Source organism: Salmo trutta, unplaced genomic scaffold (genome assembly GCF_901001165.1).
Source record: "Salmo trutta unplaced genomic scaffold, fSalTru1.1, whole genome shotgun sequence".
NCBI classification, from domain to species: domain Eukaryota; kingdom Metazoa; phylum Chordata; class Actinopteri; order Salmoniformes; family Salmonidae; genus Salmo; species Salmo trutta.
Window position 1 is genome coordinate 14,640,597 of NW_021822911.1, and position 19,560 is coordinate 14,660,156.

At 38.5% G+C, this 19,560-nt stretch overlaps 1 protein-coding gene across 1 annotated transcript in view; it reads right to left on the reverse strand.

Moving 5' to 3' along the window:
- LOC115186635 (zinc finger protein 271-like) overlaps positions 1-13,206 on the reverse strand; it is a gene marked incomplete at both ends in the record, with an annotated part of 48,887 nt that extends 35,681 nt beyond the window's left edge. The window contains one exon of the mRNA XM_029746203.1: positions 12,884-13,206. Coding sequence (XP_029602063.1) covers positions 12,884-13,206 — 323 coding nt within the window. The remainder of the gene's footprint in view (positions 1-12,883) is intronic.
- Between the last annotated feature and the right edge of the window lie 6,354 nt (positions 13,207-19,560).

The following is a 19,560-nucleotide window of genomic DNA, read 5'->3' on the forward strand; positions in this document are numbered from 1 at the left end:
TCTATCTTTTGGGAGGGGCAGAAAACAGTTTTCATCCAGCGATTGAGTTGTGAGACTCTGCTGTAGAGCTCATCACTCCCCCTAACTGGGAGGGGGCCAGAGACAATTACTCGATGCCGACACATCTTTCTAGCTGATTTACACGCTGAAGCTATATTGCGCTTGGTGACCTCTGACTGTTTCATCCTAACATCGTTGGTGCCGACGTGGATAACAATATCTCTATACTCTCTACACTCGCCAGTTTTAGCTTTAGCCAGCACCGTCTTTAGATTAGCCTTAACGTCGGTAGCCCTGCCCCCTGGTAAACAGTGTATGATCGCTGGATGATTAGTTTTAAGTCTAATACTGCGGGTAATGGAGTCGCCAATGACTAGGGTTTTCAATTTGTCAGAGCTAATGGTGGGAGCCGTCGGCGTCTCAGACCCCACAACGGGAGGAGCAGAGACCAGAGAAGTCTCGGCCTCCGACTCCGACTCGCTTAACGGGGAGAACCGGTTGAAAGTTTCTGTCGGCTGAATAAGCGACACCGGTTGAGCATTCCTACAGCGTTTCCCTCCAGAAGCCATGAGAAAGATGTCCGGCTGCGGGGACCGTGCGAGGGGGTTTATACTAACGTTACTATCTGTACTTGCTGGTGGCACAGACGCTGTTTCATCCTTTCCTACACTGAAATGACCCTTGCCTAACGATTGCGTCTGAAGCTGGGCTTGCAGCACAGCTATCCTTGCCGTAAGGCGATCGTTCTCCTGTATATTATGAGTACAACGACTGCAATTAGAAGGCATCATGTTAATGTTACTTAGCTTCGGCTGTTTGAAGTCCTGACGAACCATGTCCAGATAAAACCTCCGGGGTAGGAGAGTTGAATGAAAAAAAAGTTGAGTGAGGGAAAAAGTAAAAATATACGGTAATGAAAAAGTAAAAACCGTCAGGTAGGAAAGTAAAAACGTCAGGTCACAAGTGGTAAAAATAAGAGAAAGAAGATATTAATCGCTATTACGTAAACAGACCAAGGTTGGGATTCCACCATGGCTGGTCATCACTATTGTCTCATTACTGTCTCTTTGTTGGATCATACCTCTCTCTTCCAACTTCATATCCAATTCAACCTGCACAATTCTCATCTCATGTTCTTCCTTCAGATATTTCATTTTATGCTCATGGAATTCTCTGGTTAACGTTTCATGCATGGTCATCTACTTTGTTCTCTGCTGAAAGGTGGTGGCAGCATCTTCTCTCAGGGATGTTATAGCAGATGTGGAGGGAACACACTCACTGTGTACTGGCTCTTCCAACCTGTTCACATTACACCCTCACTGTGTACTGGCTCTTCCAACCTGTTCACATTACACACTCACTGTGTACTGGCTCTTCCAACCTGTTCACATTCCACCCCCACTGTGTACTGGCTCTTCCAACCTGTTCACATTCCACCCTCACTGTGTACTGGCTCTTCCAACCTGTTCACATTACACACTCACTGTGTACTGGCTCTTCCAACCTGTTCACATTACACACTCACTGTGTACTGGCTCTTCCAACCTGTTCACATTCCACCCCCACTGTGTACTGGCTCTTCCAACCTGTTCACATTCCACCCTCACTGTGTACTGGCTCTTCCAACCTGTTCACATTACACACTCACTGTGTACTGGCTCTTCCAACCTGTTCACATTACACCCTCACTGTGTACTGGCTCTTCCAACCTGTTCACATTACACCCTCACTGTGTACTGGTTCTTCCAACCTGTTCACATTCCACCCTCACTGTGTACTGGCTCTTCCAACCTGTTCACATTCCACCCTCACTGTGTACTGGCTCTTCCAACCTGTTCACATTACACCCCCACTATGTACTGGCTCTTCCAACCTGTTCACATTACACCCTCACTGTGTACTGGCTCTTCCAACCTGTTCACATTACACCCTCACTGTGTACTGGCTCTTCCAACCTGTTCACATTACACCCTCACTGTGTACTGGCTCTTCCAACCTGTTCACATTCTACCCTCACTGTGTACTGGCTCTTCCAACCTGTTCACATTACACCCTCACTGTGTACTGGCTCTTCCAACCTGTTCACATTCCACCCTCACTGTGTACTGGCTCTTCCAACCTGTTCACATTACACCCTCACTGTGTACTGGCTCTTCCAACCTGTTCACATTCCACCCTCACTGTGTACTGTCTCTTCCAACCTGTTGGTGATCATCTGGTATATCATCCAGAGGTTGGTCATCATCTGGTATACCATCCAGAGGTTAGTCATCGTCTGGTATACCATCCAGAGGTTGGTCATCATCTGGTATACCATCCAGAGGTTGGTCATCATCTGGTATACCATCCAGAGGTTGGTCATCATCTGGTATACCATCCAGAGGTTGGTCATTGTCTGGTATACCATCCAGAGGTTGGTCATCATCTGGTATACCATCCAGAGGTTGGTCATCATCTGGAATACCATCCAGAGGTTTGTCATCGTCTGGTATATCATCCAGAGGTTGGTCATCATCTGGTATACCATCCAGAGGTTGGTCATTGTCTGGTATACCATCCAGAGGTTGGTCATCGTCTGGTATACCATCCAGAGGTTGCTGCTGCTCTATTATTCCAGACAGGAAGTCACTCAATTCATCAGTGTTGTGTTGTTTTGGTGGTCCATCACCAGTAGAAAATCTCTCTCTTCTGATCTCTGCTTTCTCTCTTTTTAAACCCAGTTTAAGGTTCTTCCACAGAGTCTATAAAAGGCAGACATCATTTAATAATAAAAGTGATGTAAAAAAAATATGAATATGAGAAATGTGAAATACTGAAAATAATGCAGCTTTCTCACCTCTAGTTGTTGTTTCTTCTTGTAATCCTGATAATAATGCAGATACCTCACCTCCAGTTGTTGTTTCTTCTTGTAATCCTGATAATAATGCAGATATCTCACCTCTAGTTGTTGTTTCTTCCTGTAATCCTGATAATAATGCAGATATCTCACCTCTAGTTGTTGTTTCTTCTTGTAATCCTGATAATAATGCAGATATCTCACCTCTAGTTGTTGTTTCTTCTTGTAATCCTGATAATAATGCAGATATCTCACCTCTAGTTGATGTTTCTTCTTGTAATCCTGATAATAATGCAGATATCTCACCTCTAGTTGTTGTTTCTTCTTGTAATCCTGATAATAATGCAGATATCTCACCTCTAGTTGTTGTTTCTTCTTGTAATCCTGATAATAATGCAGATATCTCACCTCTAGTTGTTGTGTCTTCTTGTAATCCTGATAATAATGCAGATATCTCACCTCTAGTTGTTGTTTCTTCTTGTAATCCTGATAATAATGCAGATATCTCACCTCTAGTTGTTGTTTCTTCTTGTAATCCTGATAATAATGCAGATATCTCACCTCTAGTTGTTGTTTCTTCTTGTAATCCTGATAATAATGCAGATATCTCACCTCTAGTTGTTGTTTCTTCTTGTAATCCTGATAATAATGCAGATATCTCACCTCTAGTTGTTGTTTCTTCTTGTAATCCTGATAATAATGCAGATATCTCACCTCTAGTTGTTGTTTCTTCTTGTAATCCTGATAATAATGCAGATATCTCACCTCTAGTTGTTGTTTCTTCTTGTAATCCTGATAATAATGCAGATATCTCACCTCTAGTTGTTGTTTCTTCTTGTAATCCTGATAATAATGCAGATATCTCACCTCTAGTTGTTGTTTCTTCCTGTAATCCTGATAATAATGCAGATATCTCACCTCTAGTTGTTGTTTCTTCCTGTAATCCTGATAATAATGCAGATATCTCACCTCTAGTTGTTGTTTCTTCTTGTAATCCTGATAATAATGCAGATATCTCACCTCTAGTTGTTGTTTCTTCTTGTAATCCTGATAATAATGCAGATATCTCACCTCTAGTTGTTGTTTCTTGTAATCCTGATAATAATGCAGATATCTCACCTCTAGTTGTTGTTTCTTCTTGTAATCCTGATAATAATGCAGATATCTCACCTCTAGTTGTTGTTTCTTGTAATCCTGATAATAATGCAGATATCTCACCTCTAGTTGTTGTTTCTTCTTGTAATCCTGATAATAATGCAGATATCTCACCTCTAGTTGTTGTTTCTTCTTGTAATCCTGATAATAATGCAGATATCTCACCTCTAGTTGTTGTTTCTTCTTGTAATCCTGATAATAATGCAGATATCTCACCTCTAGTTGTTGTTTCTTCTTGTAATCCTGATAATAATGCAGATATCTCACCTCTAGTTGTTGTTTCTTCTTGTAATCCTGATAATAATGCAGATATCTCACCTCTAGTTGTTGTTTCTTCTTGTAATCCTGATAATAATGCAGATATCTCACCTCTAGTTGTTGTTTCTTCCTGTAATCCTGATAATAATGCAGATATCTCACCTCTAGTTGTTGTTTCTTCCTGTAATCCTGATAATAATGCAGATATCTCACCTCTAGTTGTTGTTTCTTCTTGTAATCCTGATAATAATGCAGATATCTCACCTCTAGTTGTTGTTTCTTCTTGTAATCCTGATAATAATCCAGATATCTCACCTCTAGTTGTTGTTTCTTCTTGTAATCCTGATAATAATGCAGATATCTCACCTCTAGTTGTTGTTTCTTCTTGTAATCCTGATAATAATGCAGATATCTCACCTCTAGTTGTTGTTTCTTCTTGTAATCCTGATAATAATGCAGATATCTCACCTCTAGTTGTTGTTTCTTCTTGTAATCCTGATAATAATGCAGATATCTCACCTCTAGTTGTTGTTTCTTCTTTTAATCCTGATAATAATGCAGATATCTCACCTCTAGTTGTTGTTTCTTCTTGTAATCCTGATAATAATGCAGATATCTCACCTCTAGTTGTTGTTTCTTCTTGTAATCGTGATATCTCACCTGAAGTTGTTTCTTCTTGTAATCCTGATAATAATGCAGATATCTCACCTCTAGTTGTTGTTTCTTCTTGTAATCCTGATAATAATGCAGATATCTCACCTCTAGTTGTTGTTTCTTCTTGTAATCCTGATAATAATGCAGATACCTCACCTCTAGTTGTTGTTTCTTCCTGTAATCCTGATAATAATGCAGATATCTCACCTCTAGTTGTTGTTTCTTCCTGTAATCCTGATAATAATGCAGATATCTCACCTCTAGTTGTTGTTTCTTCTTGTAATCCTGATAATAATGCAGATATCTCACCTCTAGTTGTTGTTTCTTCTTGTAATCCTGATAATAATCCAGATATCTCACCTCTAGTTGTTGTTTCTTCTTGTAATCCTGATAATAATGCAGATATCTCACCTCTAGTTGTTGTTTCTTCTTGTAATCCTGATAATAATGCAGATATCTCACCTCTAGTTGTTGTTTCTTCTTGTAATCCTGATAATAATGCAGATATCTCACCTCTAGTTGTTGTTTCTTCTTGTAATCCTGATAATAATGCAGATATCTCACCTCTAGTTGTTGTTTCTTCTTTTAATCCTGATAATAATGCAGATATCTCACCTCTAGTTGTTGTTTCTTCTTGTAATCCTGATAATAATGCAGATATCTCACCTCTAGTTGTTGTTTCTTCTTGTAATCGTGATATCTCACCTGAAGTTGTTTCTTCTTGTAATCCTGATAATAATGCAGATATCTCAACTCTAGTTGTTGTTTCTTCTTGTAATCCTGATAATAATGCAGATATCTCACCTCTAGTTGTTGTTTCTTCTTGTAATCCTGATAATAATGCAGATATCTCACCTCTAGTTGTTGTTTCTTCTTGTAATCCTGATAATAATGCAGATAACTCAACTCTAGTTGTTGTTTCTTCTTGTAATCCTGATAATAATGCAGATATCTCACCTCTAGTTGTTGTTTCTTCTTGTAATCCTGATATCTCACCTGAAGTTGTTTCTTCTTGTAATCCTGATAATAATACAGATATCTCACCTCTAGTTGTTGTTTCTTCTTGTAATCCTGATAATAATGCAGATATCTCACCTCTAGTTGTTGTTTCTTCTTGTAATCCTGATAATAATGCAGATACCTCACCTCTAGTTGTTGTTTCTTCCTGTAATCCTGATAATAATGCAGATATCTCACCTCTAGTTGTTGTTTCTTCTTGTAATCCTGATAATAATGCAGATATCTCACCTCTAGTTGTTGTTTCTTCTTGTAATCCTGATAATAATGCAGATATCTCACCTCTAGTTGTTGTTTCTTCTTGTAATCCTGATAATAATGCAGATATCTCACCTCTAGTTGTTGTTTCTTCTTGTAATCGTGATATCTCACCTGAAGTTGTTTCTTCTTGTAATCCTGATAATAATGCAGATATCTCACCTCTAGTTGTTGTTTCTTCTTGTAATCCTGATAATAATGCAGATATCTCACCTCTAGTTGTTGTTTCTTCTTGTAATCCTGATAATAATGCAGATATCTCACCTCTAGTTGTTGTTTCTTCTTGTAATCCTGATAATAATGCAGATATCTCACCTCTAGTTGTTGTTTCTTCTTGTAATCCTGAAAATAATGCAGATATCTCACCTCTAGTTGTTGTTTCTTCTTGTAATCCTGATATCTCACCTGAAGTTGTTTCTTCTTGTAATCCTGATAATAATGCAGATATCTCACCTCTAGTTGTTGTTTCTTCTTGTAATCCTGATATCTCACCTGAAGTTGTTTCTTCTTGTAATCCTGATAATAATGCAGATATCTCACCTGTAGTTGTTGTTTCTTCCTGTAATCCTGATAATAATGCAGATATCTCACCTCTAGTTGTTGTTTCTTCTTGTAATCCTGATAATAATGCAGATATCTCACCTCTAGTTGTTGTTTCTTCCTGTAATCCTGATAATAATGCAGATATCTCACCTCTAGTTGTTGTTTCTTCTTGTAATCCTGATAATAATGCAGATATCTCACCTCTAGTTGTTGTTTCTTCTTGTAATCCTGATAATAATGCAGATATCTCACCTCTAGTTGTTGTTTCGTCTTGTAATCCTGATAATAATGCAGATATCTCACCTCTAGTTGTTGTTTCTTCCTGTAATCCTGATAATAATGCAGATATCTCACCTCTAGTTGTTGTTTCTTCTTGTAATCCTGATAATAATGCAGATATCTCACCTCTAGTTGTTGTTTCTTCTTGTAATCCTGATAATAATGCAGATATCTCACCTGAAGTTGTTTCTTCCTGTAATCCTGATAATAATGCAGATATCTCACCTCTAGTTGTTGTTTCTTCCTGTAATCCTGATAATAATGCAGATATCTCACCTCTAGTTGTTGTTTCTTCTTGTAATCCTGATAATAATGCAAATATCTCACCTCTAGTTGTTGTTTCTTCTTGTAATCCTGATAATAATGCAGATATCTCACCTCTAGTTGTTGTTTCTTCTTGTAATCCTGATAATAATGCAGATATCTCACCTCTAGTTGTTGTTTCTTCTTGTAATCGTGATATCTCACCTGAAGTTGTTTCTTCTTGTAATCCTGATAATAATGCAGATATCTCACCTCTAGTTGTTGTTTCTTCTTGTAATCCTGATAATAATGCAGATATCTCACCTCTAGTTGTTGTTTCTTCTTGTAATCCTGATAACAATGCAGATATCTCACCTCTAGTTGTTGTTTCTTCTTGTAATCCTGATAATAATGCAGATATCTCACCTCTAGTTGTTTTTTCTTCTTGTAATCCTGATATCTCACCTGAAGTTGTTTCTTCTTGTAATCCTGATAATAATGCAGATATCTCACCTCTAGTTGTTGTTTCTTCTTGTAATCCTGATAATAATGCAGATATCTCACCTCTAGTTGTTGTTTCTTCTTGTAATCCTGATAATAATGCAGATACCTCACCTCTAGTTGTTGTTTCTTCCTGTAATCCTGATAATAATGCAGATATCTCACCTCTAGTTGTTGTTTCTTCTTGTAATCCTGATAATAATGCAGATATCTCACCTCTAGTTGTTGTTTCTTCTTGTAATCCTGATAATAATGCAGATATCTCACCTCTAGTTGTTGTTTCTTCTTGTAATCCTGATAATAATGCAGATATCTCACCTCTAGTTGTTGTTTCTTCCTGTAATCCTGATAATAATGCAGATATCTCACCTCTAGTTGTTGTTTCTTCTTGTAATCCTGATAATAATGCAGATATCTCACCTCTAGTTGTTGTTTCTTCCTGTAATCCTGATAATAATGCAGATATCTCACCTCTAGTTGTTGTTTCTTCTTGTAATCCTGATAATAATGCAGATATCTCACCTCTAGTTGTTGTTTCTTCTTGTAATCCTGATAATAATGCAGATATCTCACCTCTAGTTGTTGTTTCTTCCTGTAATCCTGATAATAATGCAGATATCTCACCTCTAGTTGTTGTTTCTTCTTGTAATCCTGATAATAATGCAGATATCTCACCTCTAGTTGTTGTTTCTTCTTGTAATCCTGATAATAATGCAGATATCTCACCTGAAGTTGTTTCTTCCTGTAATCCTGATAATAATGCAGATATCTCACCTCTAGTTGTTGTTTCTTCCTGTAATCCTGATAATAATGCAGATATCTCACCTCTAGTTGTTGTTTCTTTTTGTAATCCTGATAATAATGCAGATATCTCACCTCTAGTTGTTGTTTCTTCTTGTAATCCTGATAATAATGCAGATATCTCACCTCTAGTTGTTGTTTCTTCCTGTAATCCTGATAATAATGCAGATATCTCACCTCTAGTTGTTGTTTCTTCTTGTAATCCTGATAATAATGCAGATATTTCATCTCTAGTTGTTGTTTCTTCTTGTAATCCTGATAATAATGCAGATATCTCACCTCTAGTTGTTGTTTCTTCTTGTAATCCTGATAATAATGTAGATATCTCACCTCTAGTTGTTGTTTCTTCCTGTAATCCTGATAATAATGCAGATATCTCACCTCTAGTTGTTGTTTCTTCTTGTAATCCTGATAATAATGTAGATATCTCACCTCTAGTTGTTGTTTCTTCTTGTAATCCTGATAATAATGCAGATATCTCACCTCTAGTTGTTGTTTCTTCTTGTAATCCTGATAATAATGCAGATATCTCACCTCTAGTTATTGTTTCTTCTTGTAATCCTGATAATAATGCAGATATCTCACCTCTAGTTGTTGTTTCTTCTTGTAATCCTGATAATAATGTAGATATCTCACCTCTAGTTGTTGTTTCTTCTTGTAATCCTGATAATAATGCAGATATCTCACCTCTAGTTGTTGTTTCTTCTTGTAATCCTGATAATAATGCAGATATCTCACCTCTAGTTGTTGTTTCTTCCTGTAATCCTGATAATAATGCAGATATCTCACCTCTAGTTGTTGTTTCTTCTTGTAATCCTGATAATAATGCAGATATCTCACCTCTAGTTGTTGTTTCTTCTTGTAATCCTGATAATAATGCAGATATCTCACCTCTAGTTGTTGTTTCTTCTTGTAATCCTGATAATAATGCAGATATCTCACCTCTAGTTGTTGTTTCTTCTTGTAATCCTGATAATAATGCAGATATCTCACCTCTAGTTGTTGTTTCTTCCTGTAATCCTGATAATAATGCAGATATCTCACCTCTAGTTGTTGTTTCTTCTTGTAATCCTGATAATAATGCAGATATCTCACCTCTAGTTGTTGTTTCTTCCTGTAATCCTGATAATAATGCAGATATCTCACCTCTAGTTGTTGTTTCTTCTTGTAATCCTGATAATAATGCAGATATCTCACCTCTAGTTGTTGTTTCTTCCTGTAATCCTGATAATAATGCAGATATCTCACCTCTAGTTGTTGTTTCTTCTTGTAATCCTGATAATAATGCAGATATCTCACCTCTAGTTGTTGTTTCTTCTTGTAATCCTGATAATAATGCAGATATCTCACCTCTAGTTGTTGTTTCTTCTTGTAATCCTGATAATAATGCAGATATCTCACCTCTAGTTGTTGTTTCTTCTTGTAATCCTGATAATAATGCAGATATCTCACCTCTAGTTGTTGTTTCTTGTAATCCTGATAATAATGCAGATATCTCACCTCTAGTTGTTGTTTCTTCTTGTAATCCTGATAATAATGCAGATATCTCACCTCTAGTTGTTGTACTTTTCTTGTGGTTACATTTCCATTGAATTCACAGCAAATTGCAGCCCAACCCTCTTGTTCTACTGCTCAGTAGCAGCAGTGTGGTTTTTACCTTGAATAACTGGATGGTTTGACAACATTTGTTTTGGAGCATTTTTTTCATGCACACAAAAGTTTTTTGGAACTAATTATTTTTGCCTCTGCCATTGTTTCGTCTCAAGATTCACACCAGTATTGGTGTTTTCTATTCCGGGTTATAATGAGCACCACTAGACCAACAGCATGTGTTCATACTGAACCTAATCAGGATTAACCCAGGTGTTCATACTGAACCTAATCAGGATTAACCCAGGTGTTCATACTGAACCTAATCAGGATTAACCCAGGTGTTCATACTGAACCTAATCAGGATTAACCCAGGTGTTCATACTGAACCTAATCAGGCTTAACCCAGGTGTTCATACTGAACCTAATCAGGATTAACCCAGGTGTTCATACTGAACCTAATCAGGATTAACCCAGGTGTTCATACTGAACCTAATCAGGATTAACCCAGGTGTTCATACTGAACCTAATCAGGATTAACCCAGGTGTTCATACTGAACCTAATCAGGCTTAACCCAGGTGTTCATACTGAAACTAATCAGGATTAACCCAGGTATTCATATTGAACCTAATCAGGATTAACCCAGGTGTTCATATTGAACCTAATCAGGATTAACCCAGGTGTTCTCATTTAGGCTTACTTACCTGACTCCAGTCTCCGACTAACTAAGCCTAATTTAAGCCACGTTCAGGAAATCTACTTAAATGTCCTAGTTTATCTAGTCCTGGCTGAATCTAAACCCTGCAGGGTCTGAATGAAACCTAATGTCCAGTGGGATTGATCTGTTTGATCAAATTGTTTGTTTCAGTTTTTAGTTGTTGAATCCTTTGACGTATTGTTGATTTCAAAACTTTTCAGTTTCAACAAATGCACTGGGTTGGTTGAAAAGTGATACTGTTTTGACATAGTGGAAGATACACTGAATTGATACTGTTTTTCATACTAAGATGGACTAAAATATGTGTTCATTGGTTATGCAAGAGGGCGGCAGGTAGCCTAGTGGTTAGAGCTGACAAGGTAAAAATATGTTGTCCTGCCCCTGAACAAGGCAGTTAACCCACTGTTCCCTGGTAGGCTGTCATTGTAAATAAGAATTTGTTCTTAACTGACTTGCCTAGTTAAATAAAGGTTAAATAAAATACAAATACAAATTAAGTCTGTTGACTGTCAGTCATGAGGTTCATTTGTTTTGCAATATGTTCAAATCAAATCAAGCTTTATTTATACAGCACATTTCAGACATGGATGCAACACAATGACTTCACAGGAAAAAACGAATAAAAAACTATGAAAATAAACAGAAATATTTACTACAGAACAAACATAAGAGGATAAAAACTGAAGATCAACAACAGAAAGACTAATGAGCATCCTAAGGAAAATCCATTGATTTAAAATATTAACAATTGGATGCAATATTCAACCATGACGAGATGGACAAGCCAGCACAGGTGTAACACATACTGACTAACGAGGTGACACCAATCAGTGCGTCCTACGTGTTAACGGGCTAGACGTGCTAACGAGCTAGACGTGCTGACGAGCTAGACGTGCTGACGAGCTAGACGTGCTAACGAGCTAGACGTATTTTTTCCCCACTAGCTTCTAGAACTCTTGTCTTCCTAAAACTCACTAGCTTCAAGAACTTTCGTCTTCCTAAAACTCACTAGCTTCCGGAACGCGCCCAAACAAAACTCATCTCCAATACAGGAAAAAGGTGCAGTCAAAAATAAATTGTGATCCATGGCAACGCACTGGCTAAACACAAAACACTAAACTTTTTGACTGCCCACCCTTGAGACAATCAGAAACCAACTTGATAGGCATGTTGTTGGATCGGGGCCCAGTCCCCAATGTCATGCTCTAGTACATTTGGGTTGGCACATCTGGGAATGAATCCTGATATTCTAAAAGCAGGGCAACAATGTCAATATAATTGTACATAAAAATTGTCAGTTGGTTACATAAATAATTATCATTACTAAATGTTACATGAAATGTAAATATGAAATAGCCCCAGTGTCAAAACACAGTTTTAAGTGTCCAAATCAATAACCAATATGCAGAAACAGTTTGGGATAAATTAAAAACCTAAACATAAAATGTGCTATGTACACAAACATCTGCCACAATAATCATATTACTTGTATTTTTTTAAACAAGCACCTTATAAACTGCACAAGCACCAGAAACACTGTTGTTTTGACAAGTAGCAATAAATCACTGATATCGATTAGGGGGAAATCAGGTTGTACGTGATGTTGAATCTAACACAACTAAAAAAACACATGGAAATGGGAGATATATTTTTCCTCACTGGTTAGAGGTCAACCTGCAGAAGACAGTCAGCTACATTTTGGTGTCACTTTTTGTTAAATCACATAAATAGTAACTCTACCATTTCAGAGCCTGGATTGTCCCCCTGAGGCTAATAACCATATCATGCTGAAATCAATTGATAAATGGCAAACGTTTAGGCTTCTACATTGTGACATTATTAAAATACTCCTACTACAATGTTTAAACATTCTACATTGTGACATTATTTCATTGATATCACGAAACAACTCCTTCATGTATGTATTTTCTGATATTTGATCAGAGATCTTTTATCAGAGTATCTCTGGTCACAGCTATAAGATTTCTCTCCTGTGTGTCTTCTCTGGTGCACTGTCAGATGGCCAGATTGACCAAAACTTTTCCCACATTGACCACAGCTATAAGGTTTCTCTCCTGTGTGTGTTCTCTGGTGCACTGTCAGATCGCTAGATTGACCAAAACACTTCCCACATTGACCACAGCTATAAGATTTCTCTCCTGTGTGTGTTCTCTGGTGTCGAGTCAGATTGCTAGATTCAGTAAAACTTTTCCCACATTGGTCACAGCTATAAGGTTTCTCTCCTGTGTGTGTTCTCCTGTGTCTAGTCAGAATGTTTGATGTAATAAAACTCTTCCCACATTGATCACAGCTATAAGGTTTCTCTCCTGTGTGTATTCTCTGGTGCACTGTCAGATCGCTAGATTGACCAAAACACTTCCCACATTGACCACAGCTATAAGGTATCTCTCCTGTGTGTGTTCTCTGGTGTAGAGTCAGATTGCTAGATTCAGTAAAACTCTTCCCACATTGATCACAGCTATAAGATTTCTCTCCTGTGTGTGTTATCTGGTGTGATATCAGGCTGGTTGACTGAGTAAAACTCTTCCCACATTGACTACAGCTATAAGATTTCTCTCCTGCGTGTATTCTCTGATGAATTTTAATGCCTGCTGAGGAGGTGAATCTCTTCCCACAGTCAGAGCAGCAGTGAGTTCTCTTCCCTGTGGATCTCTGCAGGTGTTTCTTGAGGTGTTCTGATCTGGAGAGACCCTTCTCTGCCTCGTCAGCATCATGAGGTTTTTGAGGTTCTCCAGAGGACCCAGGATAGTCCCGTCTCTCTCCTGTGTGAACAACAAAGTCAGACAGATGGTTAAAGGCCCACAACAGCGGAAATTCACTGTAAAAGGTGATGCCAACAGCATAGCCATGATGTTGTCAACATTTAAGTCTGTAATGAATGTTACAATTATTTGACAATTGTCTTAAAATTAGCAAGAATAGTCATATTTTGTCTTGTTTTCACATTAGTAGTAACATCGATGATTGTAGGCTAGAAATAAGTTATTAAAGTTGTTGAAATCCTAAGCAGTTTGCCAAACGACTTTTGGTCTCCAATTTTGGTCCCTTTCTGTGTTTTCTAAAATGGCGGCACGAGGGCGATGCGCACACAATTTGGTTGCAGAAACTCCTCCCTGCTAATGAGGAAACCACTAGTTATGGATGTAGTATATCTGGTAATGAGGAAACCACTAGTTATGGATGTAGTATATCTGATGATGAGGAAACCACTAGTTATGGATGTAGTATATCTGGTAATGAGGAAACCACTAGTTATGGACGTAGTATATCTGGTAATGAGGAAACCACTAGTTATGGATGTAGTATATCTGGTAATGAGGAAACCACTAGTTATGGATGTAGTATATCTGGTAATGAGGAAACCGATAGTTATGGATGTAGTATATCTGGTAATGAGGAAACCACTAGTTATGGATGTAGTATATCTGGTAATGAGGAAACCACTAGTTATGGATGTAGTATATCTGGTAATGAGGAAACCACTAGTTATGGATGTAGTATATCTGGTAATGAGGAAACCACTAGTTATGGATGTAGTATATCTGGTAATGAGGAAACCACTAGTTATGGATGTAGTATATCTGGTAATGAGGAAACCACTAGTTATGGATGTAGTATATCTGGTAATGAGGAAACCACTAGTTATGGATGTAGTATATCTGCTAATGAGGAAACCACTAGTTATGGATGTAGTATATCTGGTAATGAGGAAACCACTAGTTATGGATGTAGTATATCTGGTAATGAGGAAACCACTAGTTATGGATGTAGTATATCTGGTAATGAGGAAACCACTAGTTATGGATGTAGTATATCTGCTAATGAGGAAACCACTAGTTATGGATGTAGTATATCTGCATGGAGCAAAAATGGTGAGCAAAGATTTTAGTTTTTCACAAGGTATTCTGAATATTACAGCGCATTATCAGCACAAGATCAGGAGTGCTACTCAAGGAAACTCACATTAAGTTCTGTGTCTATTCACTAAGTCACCACCGTGGGGGAAAACTCAGTGGAGTTCTCATAGGCTGACAGTAAAAATAGCCTCCATTTCCAGGTTGCTTATGAGTGCATTTCACACAACGTATGGATAATAATTGTAAGGGTCGTTTGAATGTCCTGTGTGTTATTGTGTTATTGTTGCAAATCAACTGCTTTATACTTTAAAAAAACTTCAACCAGTAAAATGCTCTTCGGCTAGCTTTGCCATCAGCCTGAAACTTAGGGTTGGTATACTAAGTGTTTGCCAAATTGGCCCATAACTTAACCAAACAATAACATAGACCTACTGTAGGACCCATAACTTCACCTAACAATAACATAGACCTACTGTAGGACCCATAACTTCACCTAACAATAACATAGACCTACTGTAGGACACATAACTTCACCTAACAATAACATAGACCTACTGTAGGACACATAACTTCACCTAACAATAACATAGACCTACTGTAGGACCCATAACTTCACCTAACAACATAGACCTACTGTAGGACCCATAACTTCACCTAACAACAACATAGACCTACTGTAGGACCCATAATTTCACCTAACAATATAGACCTACTGTAGGACCCATAACTTCACCTAACAATATAGACCTACTGAAGGACCCATAAGTTCACCTAACAATAACATAGACCTACTGTAGGACCCACAACTTCACCTAACAACAATATAGACCTACTGTAGGACCCATAACTTCACCTAACAACAACATAGACCTACTGTAGGACCCATAACTTCACCTAACAACAACATAGACCTACTGTAGGACCCATAACTTCACCTAACAATAACATAGACCTACTGTAGGACCCACAACTTCACCTAACAACAATATAGACCTACTGTAGGACCCACAATAATACAGAACTTGTTTTTTAATAATTAAGACAAAAAGGCCAATTTTATTGTTTCTTTAATCAGCACAACAGTTTTAAACATAATTGCAAAAGGGTTTTCTAATGATTAATTAGCCTTTTAAAATGATAAACTTGGATTAGCTAACACAACGTGCCATTGGAACACAGGATTGATGGTTGCTGATAATGGGCCTTTGTACACCAGAGGCCCTATGTAGATATTCCATTAAAAAAATCTGCCATTTCCAGCTACAATAGTCATTTACATACAGTTGAAGTCGTAAATTTACATACACTTTAGCCAAATACATTTAAACTCAGTTTTTCAGAATTCTTGACATTTAATCCTCGTAAAAATTCCCTGTCTTAGGTCAGTTAGGATCAACACTTTATTTTAAGAATGTGAAATGTCAGAATAATAGTAGAGAGAATGATTTATTTCAGCTTTAATTTCTTTCATCACATTTCCAGTTGAGTCAGAAGTTTACATACACACAATTAGTATTTGGTAGCATTGCCTTTAAATTGTTTAACTTGGGTCAAACGTGCAGCTTTCCACAAGCTTCCCAAAATACGTTGGGTGAATTTTGGCCCATTCCTCCTGACAGAGCTGGTGTAACTGAGTCAGGTTTGTATGCCTCCTTGCTCGCACACACTTTTTCAGTTCTGCCCACAAATTTTCTATATCATGTAGATGCATATAATGAACAGACTAGGTCTATACTGCTCCTACATGGTGTAACAATACATCATATAGATGTATATAATGAACAGACTAGGTCTATACTGATCCTACATGATGTAACAACACATCATGTAGATGTATATAATGAACAGACTAGGTCTATACTGCTCCTACATGGTGTAACAATACATCATGTAGATGTATATAATGAACAGACTAGGTCTATACTGCTGCTACATGGTGTAACAATACATCATGTAGATGTATATAATGAACAGACTAGGTCTATACTGATCCTACATGATGTAACAACACAGTGCATTCGGAAAGTATTCAAACCCCTTCACTTTTTCCACATTTTGACATCACAATACCCCATAATGACATCACAATACCCCATAATGACAAACCAAAAACATGGTTTAGATTTTTTTTTGCTAATTTATTAAAATAAACTGAAGTATTCAGACCCTTTACTACGTACTTTGTTGAAACACCTTTGGCATCGATTACAGCCTCCAGTCTTCTGGAGTATGATGCTACAAGCTTGGCACACCTGTATTTGGGGAGTTTCTCCCATTCTTCTCTGCAGATCCTCTCAAGCTTTGTCAGGTTGGATGGGGAGCGTCGCTGAACAGCTGTTTTCAGGTCTCCAATCGGGTTCAAGTCCGGGCTCTGGCTGGGCCACTCAAGGTTATTCAGAGACTTGTCCCGAAGCAACTCTTGCGTTGTCTAGGCTGTGGGCTTAAGGTCATTGTCCTTTTGGTAGGTGAACCTTCACCCCAGTCTGAGGTCCTGAGCTCTCTGTAGCAGGTTTTCATCAAAGATCTCTCTGCACTCTGTTCATCTTTCCCTCGATCCTGACTAGTCCCTGCCGCTGAAAAACATCCCCAGAGCATGATGCTGCCATCACCAGAAGAGCCGCTTGGCATTCAGGCCAGAGTTCAATCTGGGTTTCATCAGACTAGAGAATCGTGTTTCTCATGGTCTGAGAGTCTTTAGGTGCCTTTTGGCAAACTCCAAGCAGGCTGTCATGTGCCTTTTACTGAGGAGTGGCTTCCGTCTGGCCATTCTACCATAAAGGCCTGATTGGTGGAGTGATGCAGAGATAGTTGTCCTTCTGGAAGGTTCTCCCATCTCCACAGAGGAACTCTGGAACTCTGTCAGAGTGAACATCGGGTTCTTGGTCACCTCCCTGACCAAGGTCCTTCTCCCCCAATTGCTCAGTTTGGCCATGCGGCCAGCTCTAGGAAGAGTCTTGGTGGTTCCAAACTTCTTCCATTTAAGAATGATGGCGGCCACTGTGTTTTTGGGGACCTTCAAATTTGCAGCCATTTTAAGGTACCCTTCCATAGATCTGTGCCTCGACACAATCCTGTCTCTGAGCTGTACGGACAATTTCTTCAACCTTATGGCTTGGAATTTGCTCTGACATGCATTGCCAACTGTGGGACCTTATATAGACAGGTATAATCATAAACAATATGATTTCATGTGGCACAAAACAAAAACACAAATTCTCTGTCAAAAATATAAGTCAGAATAAAGCCTTTCTATTCCCTCATGTGATTTCAGGTTCTCTGACTGGGAAAATGTCCTTCCACACAGAGAGAGCAGTGGTTGGACTTTTATCGTGTGTGTCCTCTTATGCTCCTTCAGGCTCCTTAACCAGGTAAAACTCTTTCCACACTGGGAACATTGGAAAGGCTTTTCTCCTGTGTGTGTCAACTCATGCTCATTCAGGCTTCCCAACTGAATAAAACTCATTCCACAGTGGGAACAGTGATAAGTCTGATCCCTCTCCTACCAAAGACAGAGTATTTAGTTAAATACGAAAAAGAGAACTGAATTAAACCTCCATAAAATAAAACTTTCTTCCTGCGAGGCTAGATTCCTCAAAAACCTGAAGTCAGGTCTCAGAACATACCATAATTGTCATAACTTGGTGGCTGCCCTAATAATAATAATAATAATAATCATGTAGAACATTAAATATAACCTTGCTTTCATGTTTACAGGCTGAGCAGAGCTCTATAATAGGGAATGGGAAAGGAGGATACCTTGTCAGTTGTACAACTGAATGCATTCAACTGAAATGTGTCTTGCGCATTTAACCCAATCAGAGAGGTGTGGGGGGCTGCCTTAATCGCCATCCACGTCTTTGGTGCTCGGCTTTTCTGCAGTGTGTTTTCTCTCATGCCTTTTCAGGGTAGCTAACACGGTAAAACTCTTTCTACACTGGGAACATTGGAAAGGCTTTTCTCCTGTGTGTGTCCTCTCATGAGCTTTTAGGTCCCCTACCCGGGAAAATCTATTTTTACACTGGGAGCAGTGGTAAGGCTTTACTCCTGTGTGTATTCTCTCATGCTCTTTTAGGTGCCCTCTCTGAGTAAAACTGTTTCCACAATGGGAACATTGGAATGGCTTTTCTCCTGTGTGTATTCTCTCATGCCTTTTTAGGTTACTTAACACGATAAAACTCTTTCCACACTGGGAACATTGGAAAGGCTTTTCTCCTGTGTGTGTCCACTCATGCTCCTTCAGGCTCCTTGACTGAATAAAACCCATTCCACAGTGGGAACAGTGATGAGGCTTTTCTCCTGTGTGTATTCGCTCATGCCTTTTCAGGTTAGCTAAGACAGTAAAACGCTTTCTACACTGGGAACAATGGAAAGGTTCTTCTCCTGTGTGTGTCCACTCATGAGCTTTTAGGTCCCCTGATCGGGAAAATCTCTTTTCACATTGGAAGCAGTGGTAAGGCTTTTCTCCTGTGTGTATTCTCTCATGCCTTTTCAGGTTAGCTAACAGGGTAAAAATCTTTCTACACTGGGAACACTGGAAAGGCTTTTCTTCTGTGTGTGTCCACTCATGCGCCTTCAGGCTCGCTAACTGAATAAAACTCATTCCACAGTGGGAACAGTGATAAGGATTTTCTCCCGTGTGTATACTCTCATGCCTTTTCAGATTAGCTAACACAGTAAAACTCTTTTTACACTGGGAGCATTGAAAAGGCTTTTCTCCTGTGTGTGTCCTCTCATGAGCTTTTAGGTCCCCTGATCGGGAAAATCTCTTTTCACATTGGAAGCAGTGGTAAGGCTTTAATCCTGTGTGTGTCCTCTCATGAGCTTTTAG